The sequence below is a fragment of the Lasioglossum baleicum genome, chromosome 1 (genome assembly GCF_051020765.1).
Source record: "Lasioglossum baleicum chromosome 1, iyLasBale1, whole genome shotgun sequence".
NCBI classification, from domain to species: Eukaryota; Metazoa; Arthropoda; class Insecta; order Hymenoptera; family Halictidae; genus Lasioglossum; species Lasioglossum baleicum.
The window spans coordinates 10,910,102-10,928,748 of NC_134929.1; the positions used below are offsets into that span (position 1 = coordinate 10,910,102).

Genomic DNA, 18,647 nt, shown 5'->3' on the forward strand with positions numbered 1-18,647 from the left:
AGTAGCCGGAAACGATGGAAACGAGCTACGAACCGTTCACCGACAGCAGTTTCTACGATGCCGGGCTATCCTCGACAAACCTGCCAATCGATGGGACCAGCACGGTGGTGCCGATCGAGTGCAAACAGGCGATCGACGAGACCGGCCTGTTCGACTTCATCATCTCCGGCGTGCTGGTCAACGTGATCGGTCTGTTCGGCATATTCGGCAACGCGATCTCGATGATCATCCTCTCGAGGCCGCAGATGAAGTCGTCGATCAACTACCTGCTGATCGGCCTGGCCAGGTGCGACACCGTCCTCATCGTGATCGCGGTGAGTCCTCGCGAATCTCCTTTTTATGTATTTCGCAGCCAACCTCCCCGCTGAAGAACGCTCTCGGGAGACTTGGAACGGCTAACGATTTACGCGAGCACTTTCGGCCTCGTGTCGCGTCGGAAGAGTACCTTAAAAGGGTTGGTTGTAGTGGCGCCGTAAATTTCGAGAACATAAGAAGGAGAATGAAAGATACAAAAGCGGTACCATACCGAATTTACCTCCACCACTGATTTTTAGCAACGCCGATATTTCGGTATGGTAATCGATCTACTTCTACAGCTCGTCTATGTCTTTGCATAAAGTTCCTCGGTCTAATCATTATGTAAACCGATACGGCGAACGCAACAAGCAAAGATGCGCCAAGTTGTTCGCCCCGGCTTTCTCGAACGATTTAATGGTTTCCTCGATAAACTTGGGATCAGCGAAAATCAACGTCACCGTTGCGGATTTGCAAGATCCCGATAAAAGTGGTGCTCGTACAGCGCAGCGGCGCAGTACAGTGCTGTTTACTCGCGCAAAGTATCCCCCGCCTCCGCGTTACGTAAACCTAAGCAGTCTCATCGCCAAATGAACTTCTCGAGGTCGATACCGAGATCCCCGAGGGTGTTCGATGCCGAGCGTGGTTTCCTAAACGCTCATCTCAACCAGTCGAATCAGCGAGATCTACTTTCGGTTTCCTCTCGAATTGTTTTCTCAAATGATCTCTGTACCGTAAAACACACCATGGAAACAAAGCCCGTAACATGCCGTTTCTCGACGTAGTCACCTAGCAATATAACCAGGCGGCGAATTACGCGAGCCGATGTAAACGAAATTCTGATTGTTATTTCAGGTGTTGATCTACGGGCTGCCAGCGATCTACGCGTACACCGGGTTGCTGTTCGACTACAAGTTCGTCGTCTACCCGAAGATCGTTCGGTTCCTGTACCCTCTGTCGTGTATGGCACAGATAGCGACGGTGTACCTGACGTTAACGGTAACGCTGGAGAGATACATTGCGGTCTGTCATCCCCTGAGAGCGAGGTCCTTCTGTACGTACGGCCGAGCTCAGCTGGCTGTGCTGGTTATCGTGATATTTTCCTTCGTTTATAATCTACCGAAGTTAGTGGTCACCCTAATATATATTCGTCCGCTTCCCAGCGATCTTGAATCCAACAGTGAAAATAACCGCCGAACGTCGTTCAACATTTTCTGCGCTGTTCGTAGATTCTGGGAGATAGACTTCTACACGGAGGTCCACTGGAAGTACAAAGTGCCGGTGTTGTGCCTGTACCCGGCGGAGCTCCGGAACAACGACCTGTACGTTACCCTCTACGTCCACTGGATGTACTTCTTCATTTGCTATCTGTTTCCGTTCCTCGCTTTGGTGATCTTCAACGCGGCCATCTACAAGCGGGTGAGCAACTTCGTTAGGATAGCTTGCAACGTCGTAGGCACTTTTATCGATAAGTAGTCTAAACTCTAGACTCTAGAGTATGAGGGTACAGATATAGTGGAGCGATGATGATCGAGGATAGCGGCGAGGTGAACATCGCGGCAAGATCAAACCAATGCAATTAAATGCGGCTTTTTATAATAGAGCGGTGTCGAGAGAATAGAGGTGCACATAGAAACGGAAATCGCAGCACCGCTCTCCTCAACGCTACGCTCATCTCGTCACTCCACTATACATATATTCCCGCAATAATCCAGTCTACATCTTACGATACCCTTCCGTTCAAATTAAGGGGCAATTTGCTCAGCGATCGCAGGATCGAATGTCAATTATGCGCGCGTAGGCTTGTGAAAGTATTCCAATTTGCACCTCTAATGATCTGATCATCCCCTCCATATCAGCCCTTAGCACTCGAATGACGACTCGAAGAGAGAACAGAGAGAGAGAGAGTTGCCACTAAAAATTGCTGTGCCATTATTCAAAATATTGTTTACATTATTAAATATGTTGGTGGCTAATCAATTACTAAACATTCGAGTATTGTATGAGGTATTATATCAATTTCACATCCATGAAATAAACATATAGAATGGAATGGTTTCATTTTTCAGTTGACATAGCTCCGAGTGCAAAGGGTTAAAGTGGTTAAACTATGAAGATGGTCACCTCGAAGCTGTCCTTGCGTATACGTAGATGCAATTTCGAGGCAGTGTTCAGGGAGGGGATGCTCTGCGTTCGCAGCCATGATCGAAAGTAGCGAAACAAGGTGTACGTTTCTCCGTAACCCAGTTTCGTGATGTCCATAATTTCGGCAGGAATGACTCGCCGAAACGAGTCGTTCGATTCTAACGAGCACTCGCATTACCATTCCCAGGGCGATCGACCGAAGGAAAATAGAAATGCTCGCCGATACGCGAACGATGTACAAAGCGACACATGCGGGTTTCGCTTTTTCTGCCCGATAAAGCGCTCCAGATAACGACAAGTGCCATCGAGATGACGCAAATTTTTCGCAAAACTCTTTCTGCATTTCCACGAATGCTCGCGAGTTTCTTCACGAAACTTTGAGATTGTAACCGACCAAAGAATCGGGCGGACTCGTTTTCCCGTCGCGCCGGGAATGAGACAGCCGCCGGCGAGCTCTATAGTTTCCATAAAACGGTTGCGGTTTCGTACGTGTGCCAAAATTTACGGACACATAGCTAATTCACACATGTCGCAGCTGGCACCGCAAACACGGCGAAACTCGTGACCGATTTTCAACGTTGTTCCTTTTTCTTTCGCGGCCGATGCGAAATGTGCGACTTTCGAGCGCGAATATGCCAGCTCGTCTCCTTTTTGCGCGAGCGTGCAGATTTATCACGTTAATCACGGGCCCAGAACCAGCGCCGACGCTTCTTGTTGCGTCTACGGCAATTCCCTTTATTGCGATTAAGGTGTAGGTAAATATATAGGAGAAATTATGCCAGTCGCTGAAGCGGCGCGACACCAATCTCCTAAATGGCGTCTTGCCAGATAAATCTTTCTGTGTTCTCCCGCGGGCCGTACAAGAAATTTCGCATCCAGACGAAAAACAATCCCCCGGTGAATGGTTTGCAGCCACTCGATCCGCCGGTCTTTCGCTCGTAACTCCGCCGACGAGCGTTGCTTGAAAATGTAGCTCCGGCTCCGTGAAAATAAAAGCAGGAGGTAGTTGCAAGCACGTTTATTTTTCCGCCAAGACATTCGGTCGAATTTATCGAATTGGTAAGACCGTTTCGAAGATAGGAAGAAACCGACGAAGAATATTTTGAAGATATTCGTAACACGGTTTACGGGAATTATTTAACAAAATTATTTCTTTGGTTTAGCTCAGGTAGAAGTCGCATATTAAACCACCGCACGACGCGGTGGCCCAGAAAGACCTTCCCCGCTCGTGGGGAACATTTTACGAGTGAACGATTGCAATCCGACATAGTCATACCAAAACGAATTTCATATTCTTGGGATACGCACGTGTAAATTTTCTATCAGTTTTGCATTTATGATCCTCCAGACGCGTGTATCCTCATCCCCTTTTACGGTGGAAGATAAAAGGTAGACGTTGGTGCCGTGGATCTCGAAGACAAGCTTTACGCTGACATCCGTTTCGTACGGTTTTATCTGAAACGAAAGTATAAAATCAATAGGGAGCATCCTGTGTTCGGTAGCTAAAAAAAAACCAGAAAATTCGAGAATTTTACGAGGAACGAGATCGCGAGTCCCTTCGACGCCCAATGGAGACGCAGCCTAAGTTCGAAAGAAACTGGCAGTGCTAAAACATGAAAACGACGACGAAGGCAAAGGCGTAAGGGTAGCAATAAAGATACAGCCCCGCCTGGGACCACTCGTGGTGCACGTCTTTTTCGTCGAGTTTGTCACGCTCGCCCAAAGTAATGCTCGGATCACGCGATAATCCTAGAAAGTGCAGAGAATAACGCCACCGTGCCAACACACGCCCGCCATTTTTCACTTTGTGGTTCGACCGGGGGACCATTAATTATCTTCCGCGGTGCCTATGTCCTTCCATCCTATTCCCCCGGTGCCGGCGGGTTCTCGTCCAACTCTTTGCATCTTGCAAGAAAAACGACCACGGCAAAGTAATCGATGAAACCGCTCCACTCGTACAAATTTATTCGTTTAACGGGATATAAATGAAATATAGCGGGAGAAGTCTAATTAAATGAATTGGCGGCGGTGGAGCAGCGCCTGCGAAAACAAATTTCGTACTGCTCATTAATAACAACGAATGGAAAGGACAATTTATCGCGTATTGTACATTCCCACGCGGTGCTCCGGTTTAAAGAATTTCTCCGGCCAGGTGTTTGGATACAACTTCCTGGAGATACGCAGCGCGTGCAAATATATTCCATTATATTAGTGTCAAGTTACTAACGTTCATAACAGATCGTGTTGTTTCTATAGATATACAGGGTGGTCCACCTAAATGTAGCCACCTAAATATCACCTTTATTTGTGACGACCAGGCTGCAGATCTTTATGCAAAATAAAAATGTTTTGCATTGATTGTGGAAAGCAGGGATAGCATAAAAATTTATTTCATCCCTTAACTATTCGTCAACTATTCGTCCCTTAATTATTCGTCGACTATTATAGAATATACAAGGAAAACAAATACATATACATTTACAAGAAAAAGAATATCGGCAACCTTGGAACCTCCGGGGAAAAAGACCTTGAGAAAAAAATAACATTTGCCAAGCATTTACCGTGCGATATCATTCGCATTGCATTCGAAACATGTGTTATATGTCATCAAAAATAAAGGAGATATTTAGGTGGCTACATTTAGGTGTACCACCCTGTATTACTCCTTTACAGGAAATTATACTATAGTCTCGGCTGTGATTCAATACTATTATATAAAGACAAAGATCCTAGGTTGCATAAAAACCGAGCAAAGTATATCGTAAGCCGAACAGAATCCTTTGGCAGAGGGAAGAATAATTTACCGGTGGGGATTTGTGTTGCAGGTGAGAAAGGCGAACAGAGATTTGCAACAGCTGTCCCGACACCAGAGGCGGGAGATCGGGCTGGCGACCATGTTGCTCTGCGTGGTGATCGTATTCCTAATCTGCAACATCCTGCCGCTCGCCTCGAACATCCACGAGACTTTCCTGTACGACCCGCCGCTCTGGTTAGTGCAAACGGGCAACCTGCTCGTCACGATCAACAGCAGCATCAATTTCATCATCTACGTGATCTTCGGCAGGAAGTTCAAGAGGATATTCCTGAAGCTGTTCTGCAGCCCGATACTGTTCGGCCCCGGGAGGGACAGCCCAGAGTTCCAGACGTACGACGAGTCGATCGTCACCAACATGACCAACATAGAGCTGAGGAACTCGATCAGGCACTATCACTTGAACCGGTCGAGTACAATCAGCCGCAACAATAATGTTTCCAACGGCAGCACGAGGCAGAGCTCAAAAGGGTCTGGAAGACCGGGAAGCCCGGGACCTTGCGTTTACTATCCTGCCAGGAGTCCTGTCAGGAGTCCAAGCCAAATGTCGAGGACCTCAAGTAACCATAACGGGTGGAGCAAACGAGACGATTCGGTCCTGTAGCGAACCAGACTCGAGATCGAATGGAAACGCCCTTCAAAAGGAGGCTCGGCCTTGATCGTTCTCGATCGATCGGCCTTCGGAAAAAGGATTCGCAACCCCTTGTTCGATCCTTCCCGAACAGAGAAAGCGTACTGGAATTAACACTCGATTCTCAGTTTCCTCTCGTCCGCTGTCCGTGTCTCCACCACTTTCTCTCCTATCGTTAGCGTACAGAGAAACGTTCGACCGTAGATTAGGGTGGTCCTCAGCTGTAACGATCGAAAATTGTTTTTAGTGTTATTCCCCTAAACATAGGGGCGCACAGTCGGGTATTTGCTCCGAAAATTCGGTGAAAAGTCAATTTTTAAAATTCTACATAAATTGTAAAACTTTTTTTTCAATCTACCAATACTTGTTTTCTCATTCATGTGCCCATAGCAGCCATAAAAATTATCATGTACCCAAAGCAACCATGAAAAAAAATCAAATTTCGATAAATGTTAACAAAGTTATAGCAATTTAAATATTGAGCGAATATCGAAATAGCTTCGACCGCATTTTCGGGGCAAATACCCCACTGCGGGGCGTTAGACCAACAAAAATCAGAGATCGAGAACGAAAGGGGCCACTCTAAAGTAGATGCTTGCGCGAGCGTGTTCCGACAAGTCGTCGGCAACTCGCGCGTCATTTCAACAATCAATCGAACTCGCAAATTGCGATGCATTTCAATATGCAACGCGTGACTGCTTCATCGTGTGTATATATTGTATACAAGGCATTTCGGCGTGATAAATATGTAAATGGACGTGTTTCTGCGAGCGTGAGGTCATCGTTCGAATTCGGGAACCGCGTCGCCCGCGTAGTTCGTCCGTTGCGCTGAAAAATAAAGCATCGGACACGATGAACGATTACCTTGTATGGATCTGAATCGATTGTAAGTAGGGCAATATGTAAAACTACGTGTAAAAAAAACACAAAAACGCGTCGAACAACACAATGCACCGCGCATCCGTTTCAGCGAATTGTAAATACAACTCGTCGACTATGTGTATCACGGATTTTTATATGTTTCAGAATGATTCGCGATGCACGAGCTATTACGTTCGCGATACCGATATACTTCCTTTCCCAAAGAACAGAATTACATAGAAAGATACGACCGACAGATCCTCTACAGTTTTCCGTTGTTTTTGCAAGACTCTCAAAGATGTCGGAGATCTCTCGTCGTCAAAGAAAAACGCAAACACGAATACAGTATTATTAAATCTCGCCAACACTTACGATGAACGAACGCCGCAACGACACTGTGCACGAACATTTCTTTCAAACATACGCTAGAAAATTAAGACTCACAAAAGTTCGCGGCCCGTTCTCGAAATGTAAATTTACGTAAAACAGTTCGATCATCAACACCTCAAGCTTGTTTATACATTTTCAACTCCAATTGCATATACAAGTATTGACACTTTACCCAACTTTACCTACCAGCGATTACCTAAAAGTTTTTAAAAAATTCTAGAAAGGATGCGCAGGAGCAAAACTGATGCCTCTATCGGTGTAGAGGTGAACTACGAATGAAGACACTGTGACAATGTGACAGATTACGAAGCAGCATGATTTTTCGATGAACTTACAACTTCGTAAAGCGAAGAAGCAATATTTTTTGATGATTTTGGTATTGAAATATTCTCTGTATTATTCCGCATCTTTGTACAGAGCTTTTTTTGCAATTTGGCTCTTGAAACTTTATAAACAACAAAAGTGTACCTTTTTATAGAAGAAATTTTTTTCTGTACACTTTTTCCAAAAAAGCTCTGCACAAAATGCGGAATAATACAGAAAATATTTCAACATGAAAAACATTTAAAAATATTGCTTCTTCACATCACGAAGTTGTTGTAAGTTCATCGAAAAATCAAGCTGCTTGGTTATCTCTGTCTTTGAGAGGCATCAGTTTCGCTCCTGCGCATCCTTAATAATTGAGAGATTTCTTAATAAATTTATAGATAGATAACAATTAGAAAATAATCGTCAAGGTTTCTTTTTAGATACAACAGAGCTTTTAATAAAAACTGTCGATAATCTTCCAGCGGGTAAAGTTGAGAGACCGATGAAATGAAATTGAACAAAGTATTTCTGTTCATCGTATCGCATCTTGAATTATTCCGATATATTAAGGTGTATTAGACAGATGGAAGAAGGGAGAGATTTATTTTTGTTACGATACACTATCCTGCACCAATAAATAAAGACGTACTAAATTCGATTCGTAATTTCTTGGGAGTAACGTCGTACGTAAAACCTGCGCGTATCCTGATTCTTCTGGATCTACACCTTAGCATTTCAGAATTACATACAAACGTGTACCTGAGACCATTTACTATAATATATAAGTATCTATTACGTAGATCTCTTAGATTCTTCTCATATTTCTCTCTCGTGAACGTGAACTTTGATTGCGAACTAATTTACTAATTCATCGTTTCATCGAACTCGTTCAGATTTCTTTTCGAAGAGACATCACTTGAAATGTACGAACGCAACACTCATCGTGTAAATATCGAGATATAAACTATTCCACTATAATACTTCTTTAAGCAGTTCTTTTAATAGAACGAATCGGAAACACGTTTCTACATATTCGTGGTGGATAACGAAATTTCAAATTAAACAGAGGGAAAAGAAACGCTCTTGTAACTATACGACAAAGATATTACACGAACTAAACTTATATATACATTATATATAGTCTAGTCACACGAAATTTCTATCAAGCTATTATTATATTGGAAATCTTTGTGATTACGCATGTATATACACATGTATATGTCTAACCAATAAGAATCACATGATCGTATATTATAAATAAAGTGAATCACTTATACAATTTCCTTCGGCTAACGTCAATTGGTACACCCGATGTCTCAAATACAATTGAAATAAATGTTTCTTTACCTCTACAGGGTGCTCAAAAATGTAGTACTTCTTCCTTTGCGAAAATCTTCGCTAAAAGTTACTTCATGCGACCTTGGCAATCGTTCCTTTCAAAGAAGTTCAACATTCATGGGACAGCCTGTATACTATATGTAAACGTAACAGCAGAGACGACACCACGTGTACCTTTACATTAACAATTGATTTATTTTACGATTCATATACAATTTCTATAGTAATAAATTAAACAAGTAGAGAAAACATACAGATGACATGCCGAAGGAGGCCTGACATCACGACCGTTTGTGTCGACGATTTACGAACACGAGTTATAAAAATAAGCGTGAAGTTAAAAATTAAAAGATCCAACAATGGCCCATTCCTACTTTATTCGGTACAGGTCGTGATTACACTCTTGAAATCATTACATAACTCTTCTATTAATGTCGACTTTCAGATTACTTCGTGAGACTACCGTGTTTCCTCGGTTTGAGTATAAGGTAGATAGTCAACAGAGCAATTCCAGCGTACGTCGCTTTCGCCGTCTACAAAAAGAAACAACGTCGTTAAATCAATTTGAAAAATTCCGACGCGGTGTAGATTAGAAACGAAATCGAGCAGCATTGCAGAACGTTGAGGTTATACTAACGTTTGCTCGGCCAGTATCGGTGATACTGTTGAAGTATTTCGACAGTCCGGTCAGCTTTGGTTCCGAATCTCCTGCCATTTTGTCTCACTAAAAAAGTCAACGAGTATAAACGTATATTTTGACTGTAGCGAGAGAGAAATAAGATTGTTAATTCAAACGCACCTTGGATGCACTTCGATGGGCAATGTGCGACGTCCGACGACTCCAGACCAGACTCAGCCACTAAGCACAAGCTGGCACAAGCTTCTGCGCAGTGATGGGATTATGGGATTTTCTGCGTCGGTCTATCGACAATCTATTAGTTGCAGCAAACTGCCACGAGATGGAACAATCCATATCCGATGGCGCATACAAAAACACTATGTATTTCAAATTCAAAGTTGTTTGAACGATTCGTCAACGATTTATCAGATTGTTTCTTTACTTGACCGGTAGAAAAAAATGAGAATAAAAACCAAGGCATCGTAAAAACATTCAATTTAATACTATCAAATGAATACAAGATCGTCTGATGATACATAATGTTTTTATTGTCCTATGTGTAAAAGAAATATTCATTCAAAAAAATATTTTGCAGAAAAATAAAAATTATCGAAAAATTCAAAATTAAGCTCAGCACACTTTTAATATCGTGAGGTAGGAATCTTTCATTTAAAGAAAATGAAAAAAAAACTTGTATTTTTAGAACAAACTCCCAACTAATCATACATATATAAACTGGCTCCGCAGAAATGTCAGCAGTAACTAATATACAACGCTTACTTGTTATTAGTCTTACAATTAGAAAAGTATATAACCAATACTTCATAGCCGTTCTCTGCTTTTGATGCAATGCTTGAATTGTTCGTATGCACAAAGTATTATCTAGAAAGTACAATACATTATAACGTCATGCAACATTCAGAGAATACTACATGCAAGGGGTTCGACTATGGGTGGCAAATATTTGGTCTTTTAGTTGATAGTTAGTAGTTTAGTAACGATTAAAGTCCAACTGATTTTTTCAAATCCCAGATAACTTGAGAACGAAGCCGTTACAGTAAATGTTACTTTTCTTTTTCGTCTTACATTAAATTAAGGGGGTAAACTAGTTTCCAGGATTACAAGGATGCGGGATGCACCTTCTCATTTCTCGATAACGCAAAGATGGGGTTTTTCAGTAATCAAAAGCGCTAGATAAAAGACCAATCTAGACAGTCGCCCTCAAAAGTCCTATTTTTACGTTTACGAGGCGTAATTTGCATTATTCGGCGACGTTATTATTATGTAACTATTTTCATAAAGCTGCGTAAACGTGAAAATAAGACTTCCCGCACGCTTGCAATCTTGGAAACGAGTCTACCACCTTAAATCGTAAGTACAATTATCCCTTAAAATATTGGACACATGTAGTCGAACGCCATATCTATTGCTGATATTTACCCGTATTTCGTGCATGATCGAACCGCTCTCAAATTTGTCGTGACTAAGAAGATCATTCAACTCTTGCGCAGAAAAAACTTTTAGTCTCTTCAACAATTTCAATGCGGATTTTAGTTGTATTAAACAAAGATTATTATAACCGTTCATAATGTCCTTAGTCTGCTGTTTGTACGTACTAAAACAGACAAACAGAATCTTCGTAATTTTCGGAAACTATACAAGGAGAATTCTTCAAATAGAAATTTGCTTATTTAACTCACAAATTTTTAAATAAATTAGTCTAATATGCATATTACTTACCTGGTTGATTCTAAACATTCTATCGAGCATTGGGTTCTGTCGATTTCCACGAACGGCACAGGAAAGTCCAGTATCCGCAGAATATCGAACATATACGCAACGTTCGGAAGTTTAGTAAACAATACGAAGTCCTCGATTAATAGCCACCCTTCGTTTTGGTAATGAATTATATGTACTTGGCGCTTTGGCAGTTCTAAAAGAAAGACCGCAGAAGTAAAATATGCCAGACATTCGCTAGGATGTGGTTACAAAAGTACCTACCAAGTAGTTTGATATATACTTTACGATCTAATGATGTTTCTATTGGCACTGAATGGCACTTGCTGTTTTGCAATTGACTCATATTCTCGTTTTTTGTAGACTGTAGATACGTCTGACAGGTTTTCTCAGACTGGGCAAGTTTGTCTGTAGCCGATGTGGACCAGATTTTTGAAGATGCACTGTAATTATCTGCATCTGCAATTGTTTGCGTCAACGGGGATAGTCTATCCAAGGTGGATGGTCCAGTCAAGTATCCCTCGTCGATGTTTTTGCTATCTTGCATCGCAATTACCGGAGATGGGAAACTATTAATTGGTAACCACGATGTAGTCGTACAATTATTCCCGTAACTCAGAGCATGATCAGTGCAAGGAGTTGTCGTTGAAGGAGGATGTTTCAAGACAACGTTCTCTTCTTGCTTCTGTTCGTGTTCTTGCGAACGAATCCGGAGATACGATGGCGTGTACTTATAAGCATCGTGATTTTCAAAAGAAAATCGATTTTCACTCTCTGTTCCTAGGTGATTCGTCGCACTATGAAGATCGTTTACACAGAGCATCGTTGAAATAGAATTTTCAACAATTCCTGTGTTGCTGGTAACATTAGGCCGCGGATAATCAGTAGAAAGAAATTTCGGGCTAGTATCGGTATTATCTGTAGTGCTTAACTGGCAAGTAGAATAATATTGTTGATAGCCGAATGGGTTATTTGCAGAAAATTTTTTCGCATCATCAAGATTTGTATTTAGGATCGCAGTATTATCTTCTTTGAAAACAGTGTGTTTGACAAATGGTTCCTGATCTTTCTTTGATGAAAACGCGTCATCACTGTTTAAATGGTTCTCTTCTTGCGATTTCTGCAACTTATTTATTAAATCAATCTTAAAGGGATTAGTTTCTTTTAAGGGTATGTTGAAGCTCACAGGCTTTTCGAATGTTCCTGGTAAATCAATGCTTACAGTGTTCATGAATTGATTCGGAAGGTTCAAATTGACCTTTTCGAATCCTGGGGGTATTCTGCTCGATGCAGATTTATTCGGGAACGTTTGACTCGCTTTATCTAAATTGCTGTCATTAACTACAGCAACCAATGAATTTAAATCTTTGAGCGAATTTTGTGGAACGTTTGTATAATTGTGGATGTTCGAATTGTCATTCAACAAATCACGAGAAAGATTTCCAACATTCTGTACGTCTTTGATATTAAATGAACATGTTTTTAGCAAGTTGCCATACGTGTTCAGATTGGACATAGCGCTCATTGTATTTAAAGTATTTTCGTTTCCCATTAAATTGTCGTCTGTTTCTGAATTACTCATCGTTTTGTTAACAAGTATCTCAAATATTGAGCTTATTTCAGTTTGCAATTTTAAGTTTTCGCTCCACAAATGTAATAGGTCTTTGGTCGAAATTTTCAGATTACAGATTGGTTCATCTTGCGATGTAATTGGTTTCGTAACTTGAGGGAACGAGATATTTTTAACTTGGATATGGTCTTGTAAATTTGTTGACTTATCAGATTTTCCAGATAATTCTTCTGGTTGCGAAGAAATCTTCAAATTCTGGTCTTTGAAAGTACTTTGCGGAGATATTAAAGGAAAGTTGTTAGATGTTTCTTCGCTTACATTACTGACCGCATTAGAAGCATTGTGTTCCTCCTCGTAGCATCGCTCGGGAGAAAACAGTAAATTTTCTTCCACGTATAGCAATAAATTGTGCATATCAACTTTGTCTCCCTATTTAAAACAAGAAAAGGAAATGATCAAACAATGCGATACTCTAAAGTACACATATCCATTAATAATATTACACAAGTACATTAGTTTGGGAAAAATTATGGCTTTATGAGATCATTGCACATATTGTAAAGACATTGGTGTGAAGTAAATGTACACGGTTGATTACTTAGGAGAATATTTTTATTGTTTAAGTGAGAAACGTAGTACATGTAAGTGAAGTGATAACATAAAGGTCGTATTTTTCCCAAAAACTCAAACAATCATTTGTATCACTGTATTAAGAAAAAAAATTCATGGTTCATGCAAATTTTAGACTTGGAACAAATCAAGTAATTCTAGAGTTATTTATAAAAGTGAAAGTAATTTAAAATAATTTAGATGGTAACTAAATTATCGATAAGATTAAGTATTGTCCGTGTCTCAGAACGTGGAACTCGGGACCATTTCTCTTTATCGAAATCTTTTTAGCAGATGGTAAGAATGCGTGTGACAAAAATGTGCGCCTGACCAATTAGACCAGGCATGCACAACTGGACAATTTGGGAGCGGAAGCTGGCTAGAACACGTAGGATGGGGAAAACTACAACAGGAGCCGCTTACAAGCCGCTCTTGGAGCTCTTGGAGTTGTGCATGCCTGAATTAGACGGTTTCTTCGCGAATTCTTTTCACATTCCTTTCGAGTACCACGTTACGAGACATTGTCCATGTATGTCTAATATATAATATGTCCAATACATATCGTCCATATGTATTTAAACTGAAACAAAATACTGTTTAATAATATGATAATTAATATAACATTTAAGAATTGAAATATTTAAAAAAAAATGCTGCATAAATCTAAAAATATATTCGCTGTGACAGTCATAAACATGATTATTAATTTTAATAACATCTTTTAGTCTATACTGTATAATTTATAAGATCTTGAAACCTATGCATGAGTACTCATCCTTCAGCTATATTTTTTCTCAACTTCATCTTGTTTAGCATTAATGTCAAACTTTTTGATCTTCTCGACTTGCTTGATTCGTTACTACTTGATTCAGCATTGTCTTCAGAACATATCGCAGATGTTGAAGTGGAGTGTTCATTATTTGAATTCTCAAATGTTGTGTTTGAATATTTTGTGCTATCTACGCTACTATTTCCCGTATCGTTACCATTGTAGATTTCTTCCACTCCATTTTTATTGTCATTAGAACATAAATTATTAATTTCGTCTATTGCTAGACGTGTGTCGTATTCCAGTGTTCTATCAACGTTCCTATTTAATGGAGAGTCAATTTTAAGGAAGTTACGAAGATCGGAATGTCTTATGTGTACATCCCATTCTTCGCCGCTAGATTCAGTTGATTCTATATCAACATCATCAAAAACTGGTATAGAAGGCATAGCTGTCGTTACATCAGGAGATGATTTGCTTATCGGTACCAACTCTGTTGATATTTTTTCTGATTCATTCTCTACCAACTCTTCTGCTTGTAGTGCAATTTCTTTTTTATCAATTGCTTGTCCCGTTAAGTTATGTTCTTGCGTGTTAGCTGATTGAACAGATACTAATTCCTCTGCGAAACCAGATGTTTCTGATCTATTTACAAATGCTGATTTCTCATACGACTCATTCTTGTTCAGAGACCTGGATGATTCCAATGACGTTGAACTTACCGAAGGTTCGGGTTCTTGGCAAGATTCATTTTTATCGACAATTCTACCAATAAATGACTTTGATGTGTCCAAATTCATAGTTTCCGTCTCGGTAGAATGTAAAGCGTTATCGGTATTAAGTTCGTTGTCATTATTACTGTTAGTTTCTTCACTGAGATCATCTGAATCTAACACCGACGAATGAATTGACTCGTGTTGTTTCTTCAACAATATTTCTATCAATTTCTGCTTAGCCGTGCGTAGTTTCATATATATATAATGATTCTCAATATGGGGCGTACTATTACTATCAGAATTAACTTGAAAGTTTTCACTAAACATATTCGTTTCATTATCCCCGTCGTTCGAATGAGAGGAACCGTTCCCAGTTATGCTACTACTCTCCTGTACAGACGCGGAGGATTGGGTATCATTTATACTTTTCGATGTACCTGTCGAGGACTCGAGAATTTCCGTAGATGACTCTTTTTCCATCAGAAGATTCAAAATCTTCTTAGGAATTCCTATCGTCTTTTCTGTTGCATTACTCATCGCACGTTTCTGTATATTTCTTAATACAAGTGGAGAAGGATCCTCTACTTTATTGACATTTCCACTTGGCAACCAGCCTATATCTTCGTCTCGTTCAGCAAAATGAACACTATTTCGAACTGCTCTCGAAAAATAAGTTTCAGCTAGCAGTATGGTATCTCGCTTTTTCGATATAGACTTATAGACTTTTTCTGTAACATTTTGTTGCGTGATATTTTTTTCTTGTATCATATGTCCCTGAATGATAGACCAATCTATTTTTTTAAACTCTCTATTTATATAATCTCCTGGACTTACTATATCATTCGATTCGTCTTCAGGATCTTGTATTTGGAAATGATAAGCATACGATTTCGGTATATTACTATAATTTCTTAAAATATCATCTTGTTCGCTCGACGATTCGCAAAACATTTTCTCTTTGGCAGATTGGGAACGGGTGGAATCGTCGTCATGTTCATCGTTATCATGATTACTACGAGGCGGTTCTTCCCTTTTATTTAACGCCGAGTCGCAATTTGGAGATTGACTCGCTACGGTGTGGTCATTAAATTCTTTCGAGGTATTATTGTTACGTTGAGAATTTCGTTTAAGAGCAATTAATTTTTCGTATAAAAATTGTAACTTTGGTGATTGTTTCCCTACAGTTCTTATCGACTCTACCGTTTCCGAAGATCGAGATGTTATAGGTGTTGTAGACATTTGTTTACGCTTTTGACATTCTAAATAATATTGAAACGGAAGATTTCGTTTTTTCATACAAACCATTTTTCCATGCTCTGCTAATTTCTGTTCGACTAGCCAATCATTGATGTGTACATCTTCCTCCTCTAATGTGTCGGTTAAAGTAATTAGCATGGAATTATCCTAAATTATAGAATGGTTGATATTAGACATTTTGTTTTGTAAATTAAAAAACGCATTTTCTTTTAAATATGTTGAAAGTTCTAGTGTTACCATTTCGTTAATCCAGTGCGGTTCTACCGTTGCGACTAAAGGTATGCTTGATGTTCTAACTGCAAATTGATGAGTTGCTGCGAGGGTCCATTTGGTCGCTTGGTATGGTCTCACGTTATATAACCCGCACGGTATAGCTTGTGCTGGTAGAGTAGAAAACATTCTATGCAAATAATATATTTCATTTGGTTTGTATGTTTTCAGTGTGCCGTAATCGTAGAACATTACCTGTAATCAATTATTATCAGTAACACAATCTGTACCGCGTTAGTTTCACCCAACATTAGTTTATATTACATTAACGAACTTACGGTCACTTGCATATCCGGCTTTACTGTTTTAATTATTCCTCTATGCCACATATTATTGTACTTGCATGCACAATTTAAGCCCTTTTCTAATATGACAGGCGGTATAACATAATCTTGATGTTTAGTAACATAAAAATTACTGAAAAAAAGAATAAACATTGACTATTCAAATCTATTACATGTGCACGAGTACATTTCAGTTGTACATACTGTAGGTCGTCCATAAATGTTTTAAATGCCTTTTGCTTTTTCCGAAGCTGTATCCAGAAGAACGTTGGAGTGAATACTTCTACAACAACGACTTCTATGTAAGGTTTTTCCTCGCTTACTAGGTCTGTAACACTTACTTGACCTACACTTTCTCCAATAGTTACTATACCCTCTGGTATCAATTGATTGCTCGTACTAACCGTCTGAAAATGTACAAATACATTGCGTATCTCTAAAGTTTATAATATTCAAATATTTCTAAAATATTAAGGCAAACCTTAATAACCTTAATAATGTTAAAAACCTTAGCTAAAGCAAAAAAAAAGGTTGCATACCAGAGTTGTAGGAAGAGCTTCGTTTTCATCTTCTCTTAGATAAACCTCATGTAATTTTGCAAGGTTAGAGGTATTCTGTTTCTCCTTCGAACTACTCGAAGGTAATTGTCTTTTACTATGATAAAGTATGAAATCTCCAGTGTTGTTGATCTGTACGCACTGGAAGATGTCAGGCAATTGCGACGCAAACTCTCTAACACTACTGAAACCAAGTTCAGTATAATTTAGAGATAGTTTATATTCTTCTAAGTACTTTTCTGGAAGCTCTGCGCACCAGATACCATCAGGATTGTTTTGAATAAGTTTCTCTAAACGAAATTTAACTCTACTATTTATAAGATCCTCTGCGTATCTTCTTCCAACATACTTTTCTTTCTCTTTAGTGTAATTATTATTGTTTATCGCATCGTTATTATTTTCATTATAGAAAGTGTGTAAACAAGTTTTATTGGTTTCCGATCTAGCACTATCTTCTTTGACTCCATTGTTCATACCATTGCTTTTATATTGGGACTGCGTTGCGCTCACAGAGTCCTTAATAAAATTCGAGGTACTTTTCGCTTTTGCAGGTGATTTTGTAGGAGCCAAAGTAGACATACTTGTAGGAGGTATGAATTCAAACTCGTCTTCGTCTTCGTAACCAGAGAAATTAATTAAATCCTCTTCTCCGGCTGCAGTCATCACCGGCATTTTTTTATAGCTGTTATGCGTTGAAACCGGAAAAATTCTATTGTTAGATAAATATATCTTGTGCGACAACCTGCGCAACTGTTCTTCCATTTCGCTCATTGTAATGTTTCTACATGATATGCAGTCTTGTACTTTTTGAAGAACAAAGTCCTTACTGACGCCATCTCTATGTTCATTAACTATACCAATTATCATGTTCAATGTCTCGGCTGGTATATATACCTTGGGAGGGGCAGTCCTCGGGAAATAAGTACTCGGTTTAAACACTTTCCTACCCACTGGATGCTTTTGATCCTTCTGACCGGACACTAGCTTGCTAATGTGTTTGGACTTGTTCGACGGAATACCTTTTAGGAAAACTATATTATTCCTGTACTCTATTTGAATCGACTTTGACATACTTTCCAAGAAATTCATTAACGAAGCATATCCTAATTCCCTCCAGGGTATCTCCCCTCCTACCATTTCATGGTAATCTCTACATAAATGGGATAACGGACATCCTCCTTTGTGCGGAACTAATAACGCAACTATTGTGGTCTCAGTTTCCACACGTTTTTGATGTACTTGCATGGTGAAAATTTCTTTCCGAATTTCTTCACCTTATATATACGTCGAGTTATATGCGTCCTTGCCGATCCGCGTAACAATTATTCACAGTCAGTTCAAACTTCAACACGAAACTTCGGCAAAAAATATATGAATTTTAATATCTTTCTTAACATATTAATACAATAACGTGTCGGGCTCTAAATAGACACCGAAGCATGAATGACACCAAAAAATGTACAAACTCGTTAATTGACG

The 18,647-nt window shown here is 39.7% G+C and overlaps 3 protein-coding genes across 7 annotated transcripts; 1 reads left to right on the forward strand and 2 right to left on the reverse strand.

The window, feature by feature from the left end:
• The first annotated feature begins 14 nt into the window (after positions 1-14).
• Positions 15-8,070, forward strand: Fmrfar (FMRFamide Receptor). 2 transcript variants are annotated; one of them, XM_076437018.1, is made up of 5 exons: positions 15-314; positions 1,150-1,418; positions 1,524-1,713; positions 5,265-5,428; positions 5,504-8,070. In XM_076437018.1, the coding sequence occupies exons 1-5, from the start codon at positions 15-17 to the stop codon at positions 5,853-5,855; spliced, it is 1,275 nt and encodes a 424-aa protein (XP_076293133.1). In that variant the 3' UTR covers positions 5,856-8,070. The 2 variants fall into 2 exon arrangements, with proteins under 2 accessions (XP_076293133.1, XP_076293123.1); XM_076437008.1 differs by having other exon boundaries at positions 5,265-8,070.
• Positions 8,071-9,138: 1,068 nt separating this feature from the next.
• On the reverse strand, positions 9,139-9,719 carry LOC143215177 (ATP synthase F(0) complex subunit k, mitochondrial). Its single transcript, XM_076437085.1, has 3 exons — positions 9,580-9,719; positions 9,418-9,504; positions 9,139-9,313 (listed from the first exon to the last, which is right to left on the reverse strand). The coding sequence occupies exons 2-3, from the start codon at positions 9,493-9,495 to the stop codon at positions 9,227-9,229; spliced, it is 165 nt and encodes a 54-aa protein (XP_076293200.1). The 5' UTR covers positions 9,496-9,504; positions 9,580-9,719; the 3' UTR covers positions 9,139-9,226.
• Positions 9,720-9,882: 163 nt separating this feature from the next.
• On the reverse strand, positions 9,883-18,626 carry LOC143215117 (uncharacterized). 4 transcript variants are annotated; one of them, XM_076436942.1, is made up of 10 exons: positions 18,242-18,626; positions 17,151-18,187; positions 16,816-17,018; positions 16,606-16,744; positions 16,295-16,522; positions 16,103-16,204; positions 11,401-13,135; positions 11,140-11,332; positions 10,840-11,014; positions 9,883-10,281 (listed from the first exon to the last, which is right to left on the reverse strand). In XM_076436942.1, exons 1-10 carry the CDS (start codon positions 18,411-18,413, stop codon positions 10,222-10,224), a joined length of 4,044 nt encoding a protein of 1,347 aa, XP_076293057.1. In that variant the 5' UTR covers positions 18,414-18,626; the 3' UTR covers positions 9,883-10,221. The 4 variants fall into 4 exon arrangements, with proteins under 4 accessions (XP_076293057.1, XP_076293077.1, XP_076293068.1 ...); XM_076436962.1 differs by having other exon boundaries at positions 11,401-12,256; positions 12,359-13,135; positions 17,151-18,626; XM_076436953.1 differs by having other exon boundaries at positions 11,401-12,262; positions 12,359-13,135; positions 17,151-18,626.
• Between the last annotated feature and the right edge of the window lie 21 nt (positions 18,627-18,647).

What these genes read in the sequence shown, in the direction of transcription:
- Fmrfar (XM_076437008.1), top strand. Translation starts at nt 15, where the DNA reads ATGGAAACGAGCTACGAACCGTTCACCGACAGCAGTTTCTACGATGCC. An exon ending in TTCGTTTATAATCTACCGAA is followed by an intron (nt 1,419 to 1,523) that starts GTTAGTGGTCAC and finishes CGCTGTTCGTAG; the next exon opens with ATTCTGGGAGATAGACTTCT. An exon ending in ACGCGGCCATCTACAAGCGG is followed by an intron (nt 1,714 to 5,264) that starts GTGAGCAACTTC and finishes TTTGTGTTGCAG; the next exon opens with GTGAGAAAGGCGAACAGAGA.
- LOC143215177 (XM_076437085.1), bottom strand. Translation starts at nt 9,495, where the DNA reads ATGGCAGGAGATTCGGAACCAAAGCTGACCGGACTGTCGAAATACTTC. An exon ending in CCGATACTGGCCGAGCAAAC is followed by an intron (nt 9,314 to 9,417) that starts GTTAGTATAACC and finishes TTCTTTTTGTAG; the next exon opens with ACGGCGAAAGCGACGTACGC.
- LOC143215117 (XM_076436931.1), bottom strand. Translation starts at nt 18,413, where the DNA reads ATGCAAGTACATCAAAAACGTGTGGAAACTGAGACCACAATAGTTGCG. An exon ending in CGCACTGGATTAACGAAATG is followed by an intron (nt 16,205 to 16,294) that starts GTAACACTAGAA and finishes TCTATAATTTAG; the next exon opens with GATAATTCCATGCTAATTAC. An exon ending in CGATCATGCACGAAATACGG is followed by an intron (nt 10,282 to 10,839) that starts GTAAATATCAGC and finishes TGTACTTTCTAG; the next exon opens with ATAATACTTTGTGCATACGA.